The 19136-nt window shown below is 48.6% G+C and overlaps 1 protein-coding gene across 2 annotated transcripts in view; it reads right to left on the bottom strand.

Moving 5' to 3' along the window:
- Positions 1–19136, bottom strand: part of LOC146859586 (mitochondrial carrier homolog 2-like) — a 201421-nt gene that overhangs the window by 36549 nt on the left and 145736 nt on the right. For both annotated transcript variants that reach the window (XM_085646523.1, XM_085646522.1), the window contains exon 11: positions 1738–1805. In XM_085646523.1, the coding sequence (XP_085502649.1) occupies positions 1738–1805 (68 nt within the window). The remainder of the gene's footprint in view (positions 1–1737; positions 1806–19136) is intronic.

The following is a 19136-nucleotide window of genomic DNA, read 5'->3' as shown; positions in this document are numbered from 1 at the left end:
TGCTTACATTCCATATTCAGTAAATCTCTCGAAGGGACTCCTTTTAGATCACAGGCTGAAAACAGGTTCAATATATTTTGGAAATTCAAAACATCACGTTTGCCTCCGCAGGGAGACTGTGACTGATATTAGGAGCTTGGTTACAATCCACATCTAAACTGACTTTTCCACTTTGGATTAAAAAGGTTTTGTGCATTGTTGCTGCCTTTCAGGTAAAGAGCGGATCCCGATTATGGTAAATTTAGATGTTGGGTCCACAGCAGTGATTTAGAAATATGATCTAGTTTGGGCCCTACTTGGGTTATTGGTGTAATTTTGAAGCTGTAAACGAGTTCCCAACGTACCTCCAGAAGGACCACACTGCCGGATGGCATTTGCAGGTCTTCTGAAGCCCCTGATGGTTTGGGGTCTTTTTCGCAGACTCTCAGACAATTCTTGGAGTCTGCGTGGTCCGCACGTTTTCATTGGTGGAAGGGGACTATATCCCAGGTATAGATAATACATCTACTTCCTAGATGATACTTCTTTACATCAAAGAGCACAGATTTTTTTGCTTTAACACTTCCTTCAAAAATAGGAACACATTGGTCAGTGGAGGGATTTATTACCAGATTATTTTTTAGGTTAGCTTTTTTATTTAACTTACTCAGCTTTTTATATGACTCCGTTTGCTTACACCTTTTTCAAACTCCTCATTGTCCTGGTCGTCCCATGCAGCTTTCAAACTTAAATTGTTTCAGCTGCGTCTATGGGTGACCCCATATCTCTTCGACATTGAACTTCATTATTTTTTGCTGAAATTCTCCCCAGTTATCCTTACAGCGGGTTTTACTTGGAGATCCCCTTCTCTCATTACAATATGAGATGGGTCCTGGGCATTCTGGGCTCTGACTCGGTCCGCACTGTAGGTCATATACGTAGGGGAATGGCCTTGGTTCCCGTTTACTGTGCATACACACTTGCCTCACACAGTACAACCTATACTTAGGCAGCTGCAATTCAACGTGCAAAACACCACAAAAAAAGGCGAAGATTAAGATACTGAATACACCTGCAACAAAATACCTACTGTATGCTGGAGAAAAGACTTCATACTCTGAAGGGTTATGAAAGAAAGTCTCAAACTCTGGAGCCAGGTATATAACTGTGAACTGTTTGCTTCTTGCCACAGCTGGAAGCAGCTTTGAAGCCCAATGTGGAATGCTAAAGGATAAACGCGGGCATTCAGTGGGTCTCTACCAAGCACTAATTAGTGCTTGCAAGAATAAATTTCCATACAAAATATGAGTCTGGGGGAGAACGCAGCTTCACAGCAGATCAAGGCCCATGCAGATAAAGACGGGAAACCGCTTCAGTGCTCAATCAGGAGGCAAACACACAGTGCCTTCAGTGACCAAGAACAGGAAGGACTACTGTGAGGGAGGAAGGCAGCGTTGTGCACGTACACCCCCCCCCTCGCTTTCATGGCAAGTGGTCCGACACCTTGCCTTAAATCGAAAAGCACAATTCAGCCGTATAAAATAAAGGAAACTGGGAACATGAATGTACTCGGAACGCCCCCCCTCCCCCCCCCCCCCCCAACAACAAGAAATCAGATTCTAGAGTAAAGTATGAGGAACAGTTCACACTGGAGAACACCAGCTCATGCCGGTCCACTATGAAAGATGCCTCTGCTCCAACTAAACAAAAGAGTATCAGCAATGACAGAGCACGGCAGGAGCGACCCTTATTACGCACCCACTGTTGTTGATGGCCATGAGGTTGGAGACCAGAACAAATGGATATGTCAGCATACTGGCGAAGAACTGAAAGAAAGAAAAGTTGATTAAATACAAGCAAACAGTGTATCCTCACACGGTCCGTGCTTCAAATCACTGGGAAGTACTGTATCTAGATGTTGACAAGTTCAGCCTCACCATTCACTCACATGTACAAATACACTCCATGTACTGCATCCCCAAACCTCTCTGGGACATTATGCAACTTAAGCTCCTCCAGGCCAGACTCCCTCAGCTAATTCGGAATACTCCAAGACTCCCACAAAGGTCTACACCCTGACCTCACTCCAAAGATATAACCCTAACACAACCCCACCAGTTCTTTACAGGCACTGAAGTTCTACCCACCCTCACCAGCCCCTTCACCCACAGGTACCATGCCAAACTCATCCCATTCAGTTAAAGCACTGCAAAATAAAAACACCAATCTGGGATGATGCCTCCACCCCAAGGCAGACATTCCTAACATTCAAAACAAAGCCAGCTAGGATCAGAGGGGGACAGAGGGTCTTTCACTAGAGTCCCTGCATTTCCCATTGAGATCTCAAGTTGAGAATTTAAAAACAAGAAGAATGTCCTATAGAAGAGGGACAGGCAAAAACCTGAAGCAATGCAGGCGAGCGGACTACCATGTTCCAGAACACTACTAGACCAACCCCCACTAATGACAGCAGACAGCTGCTGCAGTTTAAATGCACCAGAGAGGACAATGTGAGAAAGTGGCTCTGTATATACTGTTCCTTAATAAGTACAGGGTGTACAGAGTCCACAGTCCCCCAGGGTTTGACAGAGTCTAAAGTTAGATATAACCTTACTCTCTAAAGTGGTAGCTTGGTCGAGCAGTAAGGCAGTATCAGAGGACAGTGCAAAGCATTTGTTGTACACACTCAGTCAGCAAATGGTCTCACACACTCAATAACTGAACTCTAGGCCAATGGTTTATATATAAAAAAATATATGCTTGTTTTATTTTAGAACCAACACTTGGATTTAAAATATACTTTCTCAGAATGAGATGTTTCATATAAATACTTTTGCAATATGCAATTGACTTTTGTAAACAGTTACAAGTGGTTGCAATAGGCAACACTATTTTAAACACAACAATGCATTGAGCTCAAGGATAAATTCAAGGTATTTGCAACAGATTACTTTTTAGATTACTTTTGGAATTCCAGGACTGGATCCTAGATTCAGTCCTGGGTCAGTACTCAGAATCAAGTGATGAAAGTCGACTTAATTACTGTAATGATTTTTAAACAATATTTAGCTATTTTGAAAGTTGACACTTAGAAATATTTCAAAGAAAACAGTCCATGATTCCCTATGGAAGAAAATTCAAGTTGCAGGTACAGTATGTTCTCGTTACTTTTGTAATCCAGTACTGGGTGCCTAGACTCAGCACTGGGACCTTTATCCAAAACGGGTAAGTAATTACGTTATCGGTTTAAGGGTAAGTACTCGACTGGCAGAGTTGAGGTTCTGGGCATGGACTCAGGGGTCCCCCAGGGTCAGGTAGGTACAGTTGGTTCACCCTCAGCAACTCTAGGGCGGCCGGGTACAGAGAGAGTTAGGCCCAATGTTATCCTATGAGGGATAGGGGGGCCTTGGTTGGTGGCTGCTGACTGGCAAGCCACGCGGCTGTGGGAGCTGGGCTCCTGGTCACTTACTCAGGGCAAGTGGGGAAGTAGGTAGGTGTAGAGTTTTCACTGCCAGGGCGGCTGGGTGCAGGGTGCTTTGAGCCTTCGGGCGCTCAATTGATTTCAATGGGAAATCTCCGGTTTAGAAAAAGACTGCAAGCTCGGGGACGAGGATGCTTCAGGTGCCACCACCACTTTGAGAGGTAAGTTGGGTAGTTTGAGGATAGGTAGGTACCCCGGGATTGGGCACAGGGGGCCGCGTGCAGGGGTGCCTTTTGGTGTCGGGAAATCTTACTCTCTGTTGATCGCGGTAGGGGGGGGGAGGCACCTTGTTCTGAGGCTGCAGGCTTCTTCAGGAGTGTCGAGGGAGGTCCTTGGGTGCCGGACTTGGGGTCACAGTCGCCGGGGGGTCGCCCTTGTGGTCTTTGTTCACACCGGCACAGGCCAAGCTTGGCTGGTGCAGAGTGTGCTGGGTTCGCGGTTCCGGGCTGCTGCCAGGGATTAGAGGTAGGTTTTGAGTAGAGCCTCTACTCATGGGAGTCCCAGGGGCTTAGAGCCAAAAGGTAGCCAGGTCCTCCGGGGTTTGTGAGGTTGCTGGCCACAAGAGATGCCGGGTTGGAGCAGGAGCAGGTTCGAGGGTCGACAGGCCGGTAGGGCTGGGGCCAAAGCAGTTGGTGTCTTCCTCTTTTTAGCAGCTGCAGGGCAGGTCTTCTTTCTTCTTGCTCTTCTTTGTAGTTTTGAATCTGGAATCTGGGGAAGGAAGGTTCAGGGTGCCCCTAAATACTAGATTTAGGGGCGTTACAGGTAGGTGAAGGGCAGGGACCAATGGGTCCCTGTCCTGGGGTGGGTACACCCCCCTATCCTGCCCCTCTCCTGTGTGAGGGGGGCAGTAGCCTAGTCCTGATAGGGTAGGGCTCCCCCATCTTCAAGATGGCGAAAGCCCGGAGATGTGCTTCACCTCGCCTCCCCCACCTGAGATGTGGGGTTGGCAGGCTGGCACATCCCTTGTCCTTATTTGGGGTTTCCGGCCAAAGCTTCCCGCCTGAGTTGGGGGTTGCAGCGGCCTGGGGAAGCTCACAGAGGCGGCATGCCTTTGAAGCTTCCCCCTGCCCATCCTGGGGGAGGAGATTTAGCACCTCGCCCAGGATGTGCATTGTTGCAGGCCCAGGAGAGCAGGGGCTCTCCTACCCAGGGGTCCAGCAACATGTCTGCTGGGTGGCAACCTAGGCAGCCTCAGAGCAAACGTGGATTGTAGGTTAGGTTTAAGGGGGCACCTCTAAGATGCCCTCTGGGGTGCTTGGTACATTAAATCCCACAGTGGCATCAGTGTGGGTTTAATGTGCTGAGAAGTTTGATACCAAACTTCTCAGTCTTTAGTGTTGCCATTATGGTGCTGTGGAGCTTGTGTTTGACGAGCTCTCAGCACCATGTACTCTTAAATGGCAGCACTGCACTTACAGTGCACAGGAATGGACATGGGCACTGTAGGGGCACAGGGCTCCTGCTCCTGTGCCCACACCATTTGCATAAAGCACCCAGAGGGGTGGCTGATGTATGCCATGGCAGTGAAGGTGATGGGCATGGCACACAGGGATGTGTGTCATGTCGACTTTGTTTTTGTATTGCACCCAAACACTCAGCCTGCCAAGGCAGTGTGTGTGTGTGTGTGTGTGTAAGGGTACAGGGCCTCTAAGGGTGGCACAATGGGTGCTGCAGCCCTTAGAGGCCTTCCCTGGTCACAAGGCCCTGGGTACCTAGGGTACCATTTACCAGGGGCTGACATGTGGCCAGGGTTTGCCAATTTGGGTTTGGTTTGTTTTAGGGAAGGAACATAGGCCCTGGGCACCTTATTGGCAGGAGTCCAGGGCACACACAGTCAATGTACATTCAGCAATTCAGCAAAAAGTGGGGGCATACCATGCAAGAAAGATGGCACTTTCTCACAGACAAAGAGCACGATTGGGCAGTACATGGTGTGCGAGTTCCCGAGGGTCTGGGCAGCAATGGATGAAAGGGTTTGAGGGGACAGGGGGTGCGTGGTGATGAGGACAGTCTCCTGTTAAACTATCACTCTCAGATACTCTATTTGATTGAAGAGGTCATTCTCCGAAATGGAATTTGCTGAAAGGTTTGTGATGAAAACAAACTTGCTGCCGTCTCATCCGCACTAAAGATTACAATCACCGTCACGAAATCCATCTAGAATCTGAACTTTATCTCGTAGAACTGTTTTTCTTTACTAATGCTGCACCAGTTTTAAATAGGCTACGTAGTACCTTCAGTTTAGAATCATTGTAATTGAATGCTGCCTGTTCACAGGCAACATCAGCCATACCAATCTATATTTTTACCAATTTAAGGATTATGTTCCTTACCCAGTAAGCATCTGTTCTTGGCCTGCAGAGCTGTAGATTCACATGCTTTGCATACTCTTGCCACCTAGTGTTGGGTTCAGATGTTTGCACTTTGGTTTTCTTCGAAGAAGTCTTTTCCAGTCATGAGGTAGGTGACTCCTGCTTTCGGTGATAGTGCGCATTGTTAGATTGTTTTGCCGAAGAGGGTGAGAATGGAGTGATAGTAAAGAATAGAGATGTCCATGCATAAGTATGTAAACTAAAGAGAACTGCAGCAGCTACATGTACCCGGAGAGGTGGGTGGGTGCAAGTGAATCTACAGCTTTACATGCCAAGAACAGATCCTTACTGGGTAAGTAACATTATCCATTCGAGGCATGTGAGCTGTAGATACACATGCTTTGCATAGACTATATAGCAGTATTCTCCCAAAGCGGTGGCTAACCGGAAGATGTTGCAGTTGTCTAGAAAAGTGTCTTCAGCACTGCCTGACCTACATTGGCTTGTTGACGTGCCAACAAACCCACACAATCTTGTTTGGTAAATGTGTGTGGTGTAGACCATGTTGCTACTTTACAAATGTCAGCTGTAGGAATGTTACCTAAAAAGGCCATAGATGCTCCTATTTAGCGAGTGGAATGCGCTCTTGGAGGTATAAAGTTTTTAGCTTTTGCATAGCAGGTTCAAATGCATTTAACAATTCATCTGGAAATGCCAGATTTAGAGATAAGATTGCCTTTGTGAGGTGGAGTAAATGCAACAAAAAGTTGTTTTGTTTTATGAAAATGTTTTGTCCCATCAATATAATACAATAACACTCTTGACATGCAGTGTGTGAAGAGCTCTTTCTGCTGCCGAATCCGTTTGAGGGAAGAACACAGGTAACTCACCTGAATGTTAACGTAAAAAGCAGAAACAATTTTAGGGAGAAATTTAGGATTGGTGCGAAACTACCCTACCTTTATGAAGCTGAGAAAAGGGTCCTTCTAAAGTTAATGTCTGTAGCTCACCAACTCCTTAATGAAGTGACTTCAATGAGGGAAGCAACCTTCCATGAAAGGAACCACAAAGGACATTTGTGTAAAGGCTCAAAGGGTGGACCCATGAGTCTTCTACGTACAATATTAAGATTCCACACTGGTGCCGCAAGTATTCTGGGGGGAAATGACTTTTTAAACCTTCCACAAAGGCTTTAATCACAGGAACTTTGAACAAGGATAAATGCTGTCTGTTTTGCAAATATGCAGCAACTGCTGCAAGGTGCAATCTAAAAGACGTCTAAGCTAGACTAGAACGTTGCAGATGCATAATATAACAAATAATGTTTTGAACGGAAGCATCTAATGGGTTAATTTTTATCACAATAGATAACAAGACTTTTCCATTTTGCTGCATAAAAAGCTCTGGCGGTTGGCTTTCTTGATTCATTTAAGATATGCATGGAGTCTGGAGGCAGATTTAAATACCCGAACTCTAGGATTTCAGGAGCCAAATCACTAAATTGAGCTCCTTTAGATTTGGGTGCCTGATTTCTCCATGGCTCTGTGTGAGAAGGCTGGAGTTGAGATGCAGCTTTTGATGTAGAACCACTGATAGTTCTAACAGTGTGGTGAACCAAAGTTGACGAGCCCATGTGGGGGCAACTAGAATCAGTGGGAGTGATGTTTGCCTTAGCTTCCGAACCAGAAACGGAAGGAGTGGGAGAGGCGGAAAAGCGTAGGCAAATATCCCCCACCAATTCATCCATAGGGAATTGCCTTTGGAGAGAGGGTGTGGTAACCTGGAGGCAAAGTTTGGGCATTTTGTGTTCTACACTCTGATGAACAGATCTATTGGTGGGAATCCACATTCTTGAAAATATGGAAGGAGAACTTGGGGATGGAGTTCTCACTAGTGTATTTGCTGTCTCCTGCTGAGGAGGTCAGCATTCTGATCATTCACCCCTGGAAGGTAATCTGACGGGAGATTAATTCTGTGATGGATTGCCCAGCTCCAAATGGTCAGAGAGGCATGACATTTGGAGAGTGTGTCCCCCCTCCCCACCCCCTGTTTTCTAAATAGTACATAGCTGTCATGTTGTCCGTGCGGACTAAGACAACTTTGCCTATGAGGCGAGACTGAAAATCTTTGAGTGATGGAAATACTGCTAGAAGCTCTAGATAGTTTGTGTGTAGATGTTTGTGCTTTGTGTCCCAGAGACCCTGGACTGCATAATAATGAAGCTAGGCACCCCAACCGGTGAGAGAGGAGTCTGCTGTTTGTACAATTGGGTTGATGAAGGGCCACCCTTTTGATACATTTTGTGGATTCCACCACTGCAGAGAGCGATTGGTGCGGCGGTCTACCAACACTAGATCTGTCAATTGACCCTGTGATTGATTCCACTGACGTGCTAAGCATTCTCGTAGGGGATGCATGTGTAGTCTTACACGAGGCACTATTGCTATACATGATGGTATCATCCCTAGCAATTCCATGAAGGTTCTGGCTGGTAATTTTTGGTTGGCCTGAAACGCAAGTAAGAGCTTGAATATTGCGAATTCTGGCTGCATTGGGAGAGGCTAGAGCTTTTTGAATGTCGAGAGTGGCTCCAAGATAAGACTGTCTGAAGGCCGCAGGTGAGACTTTGAAGCGTTTACTGTGAGGCCCAACCGGTGGAGTAAGTCTAACGTGACCAGTGTGTTGTAGACACTTTTGGTGTGTGCTGGCTTTTATGAGCCAGTCGTCTAGGTACGGGAAGACGTGGATCTGTTGTCTTCGGAGATTAACTGCCACTACTGCTAGACATTTGATGAACACTCTTGGGGCCGTAGTTACTCCGAAAGAAGTACTTTGAATTGATAGTGTTTGCCTGCTATCACAAATCGTAGGAATGTGCGATGAGCTAGATGTATGGGAATGTGAAAGTATGCCTCTTAAGTCCAATGTGGACATAATATCGCCTTGCTGAAGAAGCGGAAGCACCTGTTGAAGTGTTACCATACGAAAATGTGCTGAGTGTAAGTACTGGTTTAACATTCTGAGATCCAGAATGGGTCTTAAGGAGCCGTCCTCTTTGTGAATTAGGAAATAGAGAATAAATCCCTGAACCTTGGTAGTGTAACGGAACTGGTCTATGGCTCCTTTCTGTAAGAGGGATTGCACCTCTTAAATGAGTAACTGTAAGTGGTCTGACAACAGTTTGTAAGTGCGAGGTGGAATGTTTGGAGGATTGGTGGTAAGCTCTGCACAATAACCATGATCAATAATGTCGATCACCCATTTGTCGGTTGTTATGGATTGCCAAATTGGTAGAAACTGTTGAAGGCTTCCGATGACAGGTGTTGAGTAATCAGGGGGAAGTGTGGGCAAATCACAGTTTGTAGGGGGAAGGGGCGTTACGGGGTGTGGCACCCTTACCCCTACCTTTGGAATGGTTTCCTCTATAGAAACCTCTGGAGGGAGAGGGTTGGGTGTTGCTTTTACAAGAGGAAGCATTTGGGTCTGAGGATGTAGTTTTAGACCCTCTCCTGTAAAAAGGGCTACGAAAGGACCCTCTATTTGATGGGGACTAGAGCTCTTCCGGGGACTGGAGCTCTTCCATGGACTGCCAATTCGGTATTTTGTTTCCTTTTTTCTAGGGATTGGTCGACTACAGGACCAAACTGGTGTTTTTGGTTAAAAGGGGTGTTTAAAATGGATTGTTGTAACCCCGGTTTAAAACCTGAAACGCTAAGCCATGCACGCCTTCTGAGGAGAATGCTGGGATTTATCTCCCTAGCCGCGGTGTCAGCAGCATCTAGAGCACAGCTAATAGAAGAGTTTGAAAGAAGTTTGACCGCTTGAACCAACTCTTTTGCCTTGTTTGTGTGTTCTTCTGGGAGATATTGGAGCAGTTGCTCCATCTCATCCCAGTGTGCGGTCGTACCTAGTTAACGGGCCTTGTGTGTTTGCGATACACCAGGGATTAGCAGCTTGAGCAGTTACACATTTGTATGAAGCATCTATGAGCTTAGATGCTTTATCTGGGGGGGGGGGGGGGGGAGCATCAACAGACGTTTGTGAATTAGCTCTTTTGTGAGCGTTGGACTCCACAAGGGAGTCAAGAGGCAGCTGACCTTCAAGAAGGATAGGATCAGATGGTGAAGGTTTGTATTTGTTATCGACTCTTGGAGTCAAAATGCGTGCTCGCAGGGGGTCTTTGAAAATGTCATTCGCATGCCTCATCACGCCCTTCAGCATAGGGAGGCTCTGACTTGACCCGTGTGTGGCCCCAAGTGTCTCATATAAAAAGTTCTCTTCTAACGACTCTTTACGTAACGCCACTCCATGGCACTCTGCCGCTCTAGCAAGGAGTTCCTGATGAGCCACATTATCATCAGGTGGGGAGGGCTTTGCAGGGTAAAGGTCTGGGTCATTGTCTAATGGAGGATCAATGGTGTAATCCTTCCATGGGTCTGTAGAGTAAATTAATATCTTCCTCATCAATATCTCCCTCTTCAGGCTGTGAAAGTGGAGACACCGGAGGTGTAATGTGTAAACAATCGATATGTGGAAAAGAGGGTGGAAATGGAGTGGATGGTGGAGCAGGATAAACAGGGCTGGTGGCCACATCTTTCGTCTTCATTAACCCCTTCGCTGCGGGGCTTTTCCCCCTGTGCTAAGCCTTCTTTTGGTTATTTGGGGTAGTTCGCACTGAGGCCCCTGTAACTTTGTCCACATAAGGTATCCATGCCAAATTTGTGTCCTTTTCTTCCAACATCATGGGGATTTTAAAGGTATCCAGGGTTTGTGTATTCCCCTAGAAGGAACCCAGAAATTAGCCAAAATACAGCTACAATTTGTTTGATACCTTTTGTAGGGGAAAAAAAAAGCTTTCTTCTGCAGCACTTTTTTTCCCCAAACAAAGGGTTTGTGGTGCTGAAATAATCTTTCGAGCTTTTAGGGACCGGCAGACCCTTGTCAGAAAACCAACATTTTTTACACAGGTTTGCTATTTTACTGGGACAGAGCCAATTTTTGCTACTTTTGTGCTTTCAACCTCCTTCTAGTTAGTGGCAGAAATGGATATGAAAGCAATAATGGGTCCCGGAAAGCTATACATTTCTGAAAAGTAGACAAAATTCTGAATACAGCAAGGGGTCATTTGTTTAGATCCTTCCAGGTTTTTTTTTAAATAGAAACTAACAGTTGAAATAAAGAACAATTGAAAAGGAGTTGAAAAAAACAGCCATTTGTGCCAACGTTTTCACCTGTAACTTCTTTTAAGTATAACAGATTTTTTAAAGCAATATACTGTTATATCCGCTGGACCCTTCTGGTTGTGGGAGTATATAGGACTTGTAGGTTCACCAAGAACCTGAGGAACCCCGAGCCAATAACTTATAGTTTACCTGTCGGTGTAGTTTTGCAGCTTAAAGAATTTTCTGGATTCACATGCTGTGCATTATTCCGTCATCTAGTGGTTGGGTCGGGAATTGTTGTATTTGTCCTTTTTTAGGTTGAGAGTAGAACCAGCGCGAACGCGTTGCTCTGCGAGACTTATTTTAAAGGAGTAGGTAAATAGAAGCTGCGCCCAGTCTGCGCCCATATTTGCCATTGGCTTGTGTCATTGTATGTCCTAAATGCTGGCTTCTGATTCGTCGATAAGCTTGTTAGTCCCTCCTTAGTACCGCCTCCTTCATTTGTCACCTCCTATGGTGACTGGCCCCTTTACTTCGGTTGTTACACAGTATGTGTTATTTAGACTGAGCACTATTTTCTTTAATGAGGTTCTCCGACTGCAGGCATGACGTGCTTTGGTGCCTTCTTTACCCCACTCCCTCCCGTTGTCTGGACCTTCTCGCCCCCCGCCCTCCTGTTCTCCACACCATCTCGCCCCTCCGCCTGCCCTACCGTTGTCTGTGCCTTTTCCCCCAGCCGCCCTCCTGTTGTCATAATGCCTACCATGTGCAATGCAATAGGTCTCGTGTAAATGAGAGACCTTTGGCGTTGCAAATGCTTGGTTTTTTTGTTAGTGGGTGTCGACATCCCACCATTTGGTGTCCTCCTGCAGGACGCGCTTACTCTGGAAGCTCCCTCCTTTGGTCGCCATCTTCGGATTCTCTTTATTTTTCCACTTTCCTCCCTTTTGTCTCATCTTTCTTGGTGGAGGAGGGTGAGTTCGCTAGTGAATCCAGAAAATTGAATATGCTACTTACCAGTATGCATCTGTTCTTGGCATGTAGGGCTGCTGACATTCATATCTGTGCATAGATCGCCGCCTAGTGTTGGGTCCGGATGTTTGCACGTTGTTGTCCTGGAAGAGTCTTCGAAGTATCCTTGGATAGGTGACTCCTCCCCTGGACTACAGTGCGCATGGGCATCCTCTCCATCCTCAGATTGTTTTTCGCCATTGTGGCAGTGATGGAGTAGATACAGAAAGTGATGACCATGCTTGCAATAATTCTGAGAGCTGCAGCTGCGACAGGCGCCGGGGAGGAGGGAGGGCGATATGAATGTCAGCAGCCCTACATGCCAAGAACAGATGCATACTGGTAAGTAGCATATTCAGTTCGAGGCATGTGGGCTGCTGAATTCATATCTGTGCATAGAATACATAGCAGTGCCCTCTATTGGCGGCGGCTACCCGTGCCAGCTGCAGCGGTCTGAAAAAGTGTTTTGAGAACAGCCTGTCCTACAGCTGCCTGCTGTTTTGACTGCACATCTACGCAATAGTGTTTTGTAAATGTGTGTGTAGTGGACCATGTGGCTGCTCTGCATATATCATGCAGGGGAATGTTTCCTAGGAAGGCCATGGAAGCCCCCAACTTGCGTGTTGAGTGGGCTCGTGGTGGAATAGTTAATGTGCGTTTTGCCTTTTGATAACAGATTTGAATACACTTAACTATCCATCTGGCTATCCCTGCTTTGGAGATGGCGTTACCTTTGTGGTGTGGGGCAAAGGCAACGAACAGTTGTTTTGTCTTCCTGAAGGGTTTAGTCCTGTCGATGTAGTACATGAGGGCCCTCCGTACATCTAGTGTATGTAATGCCCTCTCTGCAACAGTTTGTGGGTTTTGGAAGAAAACGGGCAGTTCAATAGTCTGGTTCATGTGGAACTGCGATATTACCTTGGGCATGAATTTGGGGTTGGTACGTAGTACGACCCTGTTGGCGTGAACCTGAATAAATGGCTCTTGAACGGTTAGTGCCTGGAGTTCACTAACTCTTCTTAGGGAAGTGATCGCTACCAGGAAGGCTACTTTCCAGGTAAGGAATTGAATCTCGCATGAGTGTAGAGGTTCAAAGGGTGGACCCATCAGGCGTGTGAGGACCAAGTTGAGGTTCCACATTGGAGCCGGTGGGTGACTAGGTGGAATGACTCGTTTGAGTCCTTCCAAGAATGCTTTGATGGCAGGCACTCTGAAGAGAGAGAGGTGCTGCCTGGTTTGCAGATAGGCTGATATTGCGGTCAAATGGACCCGTATAGAGGTGTACGCCAGATTGCATCGGTATAGGTGTAAGAGGTAACATATGATGTTGTGGATGGATGCGTCCAGCGGGTTAATGTCATTATTACCGCAATAAATGACGAACCGTTTCCATTTGGCTGCATAGCAAGCTCTTGTAGTGGGTCTCCTGGCCTCCTTGATGATGTCCATACAGTCAGGTGGCAGATTGAGATAGCCAAACTCTAGGACTTCAGGAGCCAGATCGCCAGGTTCAGCTGTTGCGGATCTGGGTGCTGAACCTCTCCATGGTTCTGCGTCAAATGCGCGGGTTTGATCCGCAGCCTTTGATGCGGTACCACGGAAAGTTCGAGGAAGGTGGTGTACCACGGCTGGCGTGCCCACGTGGGAGCAACTAGGACGAGTGTCAGGGAGTGTTGTCGGAGTTTGCGAGCCACCAGCGGTATCAACGGTGCTGGAGGAAAAGCGTACGCAAATTTGCCGGACCAGTTCATCCATATCGCATTGCCCTGCGACTGCGGGTGTGGGAATCTGGCGGCGAAGCTTTGGCATTTTGCGTTTTCGCTTGTCGCGAATAGGTCTATTTCTGGGTGACCCCACTGCTGGAAGTACGGTTGGAGTACCGATGGGTGTAACTCCCACTCGTGCATCTGGTGGCTGTGTCTGCTGAGCAGATCCGCCATCTGGTTGTCCTTGCCGGGGAGGTGTTCCGCCATGAGGAACATGTTCCTCTGAATGGCCCACTTCCACATGCTCTGAGCCAGATGAGACAACTGTGGAGAGTGTGTCCCTCCCTGCTTCTGTATGTAGTACATTGCGGTCATGTTGTCCGTCCGGATCAACACGACCTTGTTGCACAGATGTACTTTGAAAGCCTTCATGGCCAGGAAGATTGCCATCAGTTCCAGAAGGTTGATGTGCATCTTCTTCTGTTGTGTCGTCCATAGTCCCTGCACTGTGTAGTGGAGTACATGAGCTCCCCATCCCTGGAGAGACGCGTCCGCTGTCAGTACTATTTGTGGAACAGGCTCTTGGAACGGTCGGCCCTTGCAAAGGTTTTGTGGATTCCACCAATGCAGAGAGTTGTATGCCCGACCGCTCACCAACACTAGGTCTTTCAACTGTCCTTGAGCCTGATTCCACTGACGTGCTAGGCACTCCTGAAGTGGGCGCATATGTAATCTCGCGTGCGGGACTATGAAGATGCAGGAGGCCATCATGCCTATCAACTGCATAAACACTCGCGCTGGAAGCGAGTGGTTGGGTCTGAACTTGGAGATCAGCGCTTGTATGCCGTTGATCCTCACTAAATTTGGCTGAGCTGTGGCCGCCAGAGTGTCTATAGTCGCACCTAGGTACTGTTGTACGTGTGCGGGCTGGAGATGAGACTTTGGGTAATTTAGTGAGAATCCCAGACTGTGAAGAAGGTGAATGGTACGGGACACGTGGCTTGCACATTGCTGGGCCGATCTCGCTTGAACGAGCCAGTCGTCTAGGTAGGGGTAGACGTGTATGTGCTGTCTCCGTAAATGTGCCGCCACCGTAGCTAGGCACTTTGTGAAAACCCTGGGCGCTGTTGTCACGCCGAAGGGAAGGACTTTGAACTGATAGTGCTGCCCCTGAACAGTGAACCTGAGGTATTTTTTGTGTGAGGGGTGGATGGGTATGTGAAAATACGCATCCTTGAGGTCCAGTGATGCTAGGAAGTCTCCCTGCTGGAGAAGCGGAAGGACTTGCTGTAGAGTGAGCATGTGAAAGTGCTCCGAAAGAATGTACTGGTTCAGGGGTCTCAGGTCTAATATAGGCCTGAGCGACCCGTCCTTTTTTGGAATTAAGAAGTAGAGGGAGTAAACCCCCGTGCCCCGCTCGTGGACGGGTACGACCTCGATAGCGCCTTTTAGAAGCATACTTTCTACCTCTTGCTGTAAGAGCGTCAAGTGCTCTGAAGACATAGGACGGTTTCTTGGTGGTATTGTGGGTGGAGTGGAAGTTAACTCCAGACAGTAACCGTATTTTATAATATCTTTGACCCACCTGTCCGTGGTGATGGAGTTCCACGTGGACAGGAACCGTTGTAGCCTTCCCCCGACAGGTGTTATGTGGTCGGGAGGAAGGGAGAGGGCGTCACTGCTTGTTCTTGGGGGAGGACCTGGTGTTGCCGTAGCCACGTCCTCTGCCCTTGGTACTGGAGCCACGATAGCCACCTCGGGTGTTCTTATCGTAGGTGGTCTGCGTATTACCCTTGTTATATGTTTGTTGTGACCCCTGTCCTCTGCCTGCTCCCTTGTTTCCGGGGCGACGAAAGGAGCCGCTCCGAAAGGACTGAGTTTGTAGGGCGCCCATGGACTTTGCAGTGTCCGTGTCCTTTTTTATCTTCTCGAGGGTGGCGTCAACCTCAGGCCCGAACAAAAAGTCGGGGTTGACAGGCTGATTAAGGATATTGTTTTGTACCTCAGGCTTGAATCCTGAGATACGTAGCCAGGCGTGACGTCGTAGGATGACGCTAGTGTTGATGGCCCTGGCAGCCGTGTCAGCAGCGTCTAGTGCACATTTGATGGCAGCATTTGTGAGTAGCTGTCCCTCTCTGATAAGGATTTCTGCACCTTCTTTGTAGGGGTCAGGGAGGTGTTGAAGGAGTTGCTCCATTGTGTCATAGTGCGCCCTATCGTAGCGAGCGAGGAGCGCTTGAGTGTTAGCTATGCGCCATATGCTTGCAGCTTGTGCGGCAACTCGCTTGCCGGAGGTCTCCAGCACCTTGGACTCCTTGTCCGGGGGAGGAGCGTCACCCGTTGTCTGCGAGTGTGCCCTCTTGCGGGCATTCGCCACAACGATGGAGTCGAGTGGTAATTGTCCTCTGATGTAAGTAGGATCCCCAGGTGCTGATCTGTATTTCTTATCGATCCTGGGGTTTATCACTCGTGCCCTGGTGGGTTCCCTGAAAATGTCAGTGGCTGGCTTAAGGACCCCCTTCAACATTGGCAGAGTCTTTACATGTCTTTCTGAGGATGCAAAGGTGTCCATTAGAAAGTCATCTTCGATGATATCAGAGTGAAGCTGTACATCATGGTTGTTCGCCGCCCGTTCAATCAGAGCGTTGAACGCCGCAGTATCCTCTGTGGGTGACGTTTTTGCCCCATATAGTTGTGGGTCCTGTGCATCAAGAGGTGCACTGGGGTCTGCAGGGTCGCCCCAAGTTTGGTCAGGGTCCTGCTGGTCATCAGGGTCCGTGTCCACATGGTAGGGGACTTGTTCACCCATGTAGTCCTCCAATGCATCCGTGTCGGAGCGTGTGGGGGAGGCCCGGTGTGGATCCTGGTAGGGTGAATGAAAGGGTTCATACAGGAGAGGTTCTGTGTCCACAGGCAGCTTCCTCTTTAGCGGGATCCTGAAAGGTTCCAATGGCGGTTCCGAAGTTATCCTTCGGTCGTGGAGAATCATCCTGCCAGTGTCGGCGTCGATGACGCGTGACGGTGACGGCTCGACAGGCGTAACCGCAGTTTTGGTGGCCTGTGTCCTGAGTTGAAACGCCTTCGGGATTGTGGATGGAGGCAAGCCGAAGGTAATGCTGGTCGGCACCGACGAAACCGCTGGATCGATCGAACCCGACTGGTCCTGGAGGGCAGCCTTGGTTTTGCAGCCTGGCATTGCGCCAGGCCGTACTCGGGGCGCCTTAGAGGTCGTGGCCCCCGCCAGGGTCGTCGAGGCGGCTGCAGATATCTTCTGCGCCCGTGGTGCATCGAGCCGAGGTGCGGAGATCACCGTCGACGTCTTCGACACGTGAGGTTTCGGTGTCGTCGAGGGGGTGCTGCGAGGCGTAGCAGGCGGGACGGCCCTCGGTGTCGGTGGCGTCGACGCCGGTAACCGAGCAGGTTTTTCGGCGCCGATGGCCTTCTTCCGTTTGTCGACTCCCATGTCGCCCGTCTCGAGTTCGGCACCGAAGTCCCCCTTGGTGCGGTCGGTGCCGACACGGTGCGCCGGCGTCGAAGGTGTTGAAGGCCTCGATCCGACTAGCGCCACTTTCAGTTTCGGTTTCGTAGGAACCTGAGCAGCTTTCGGTTTCGGTTTCGTGGAAGGGAAACCAGCTGGCTTAAGCGGTAATGGCTGCCGCTGAACGTCCGAGGCCGGGCCCGAGGGCGGGGCCGAAGGACTGCGTGATAGGTCTCGGGTAAGGCCCGAAGGCGATCCCTCGACCGGAGCCATAGTCTGTGGCACTGGTGAATTCTCGGTTTGAACAGGTAGGCCTTGTTCATCATCGGAGCTACTCCCTTCGGCCCCTAAGGCCTCCTCGTCGTCTCCTACCTCGGTGTCGTCTTCACCTCTGTGGAAGAGTGACTCGTCGGCCTCGTCCGATCCGGGTTCTTGGTCGGAAACGGGACTGGAGGGTAAGACTTCTACTTCTTCGACGTCGTCCGCGTCGTCGAAGATGTCAGCTGGGGCCGGTGCCGCGTGCTGCGCTTCGAGCCTCGCCGCTCGACGATTCCGCAGAGTCTTCTTTGAACGGAACCGGGCACAGGCCATACATGTCGACTCGTCGTGGTCCGGCGAAAGGCATTTGTTGCACACCGGATGGACGTCGATGTGTGGGTACTTCGCATTACATACCGGACACCTTTTGAATGGCGTCCTCGATTCCATCGTCGAAGTAGTTGATGGACAGGTAAATGCGAACAAAGTCGGTGCTGGAAGTTAGTAAACTAACAGAGAGTATCGAAAACCGATCGATAAACAGTACCGACGCGAACTAAAGGCCTCGACAAAATTTTTTCCTAACTTGAGCTAAGATAGCACATCCGAACCCAATGGCGGAAAAAAACAATCTGAGGATGGAGAGGATGCCCATGCGCACTGTAGTCCAGGGGAGGAGTCACCTATCCAAGGATACTTCGAAGACTCTTCCAGGACAACAACGTGCAAACATCCGGACCCAACACTAGGCGGCGATCTATGCACAGATATGAATTCAGCAGCCCACATGCCTCGAACTCTTCAAACTGCAAAACTACACCGACAGGTAAGAAGTATACGTTTTACAGCGTGAATCTTTTCTGGATTCGCATGCTGTGCATTGACTTCGTAGCGGGTTGCTGGTCTTGTGGCGCTGGGTGGAAGAGGAGCGTTGGCTTGTGAACAGACGTTGCAAGAGCCTTGGTCCTGCTTGAGCTTCCTTGTTCCTTTGGATGTCGCACAGTAATGATTTGTCAGCGTGGCACTGAAGACCTTGCTGCTGCCGTGCAGATGTCCAGAATTGGAGTTCTGGCTAGAAAGGCGATTTTTGCTCCTTTCTTTCTGGTTGTGTGCCCGCGGGGCTTTTTGTAACGTTTGTCCTGCTTGTTCGTGGCACAATTGTATAGCTTGTGCAATCCATCTTGCAATTGTGTTCTTGGTTTCTGGCCTTCCCACAAGAGCTGTTTGGTCTTTCTGTATCCCTTTGCTTTTCACTGTATCCCTTTGCTTTTCACTGTATCCCTTTGCTTTTCACTGTATCCCTTTGCTTTTCACTGTATCCCTTTGCTTTTCACTGCATCCCTTTGCTTTTCACTGTAATACACGACTGACGGCTCTTCTAGCGTCAGGGGTGTGCAATGCTTTCTCTGCTCGTATTTTTGGATTTTGGAAGAAACTTGGTATTTGTATGGATTGGTTTATGTGGAATTTTGATATCACCTTTGGCATGAAATGTGGAACAGTTCTCATGACAATTCTGTCATTATGTATTTGTAAGTAGGGTTCCTGTGACGTCATTGCTTGCAACTCACTAACTCTACGTAGTGAGGGTATCGTCACTAAAACGCGGTCTTCAGTGTGAGCATTTGTGGCGTCGCCTTGTGTAGCGATTCAAATGCTGCCTTCATCAGCTGACCAAGTACATTTAAATTCCATGTGGGTGCTGGCACCATTTGGCGGGGCGATTTTTTGCCTCCTCCAGGAACCTTT

The sequence above is a fragment of the Triturus cristatus genome, chromosome 3_1 (genome assembly GCF_964204655.1).
Source record: "Triturus cristatus chromosome 3_1, aTriCri1.1, whole genome shotgun sequence".
Taxonomy (NCBI): Eukaryota; Metazoa; Chordata; class Amphibia; order Caudata; family Salamandridae; genus Triturus; species Triturus cristatus.
Note: the sequence above shows the minus strand (reverse complement) of the source record. Positions and strands in the feature narration are given on the sequence as shown.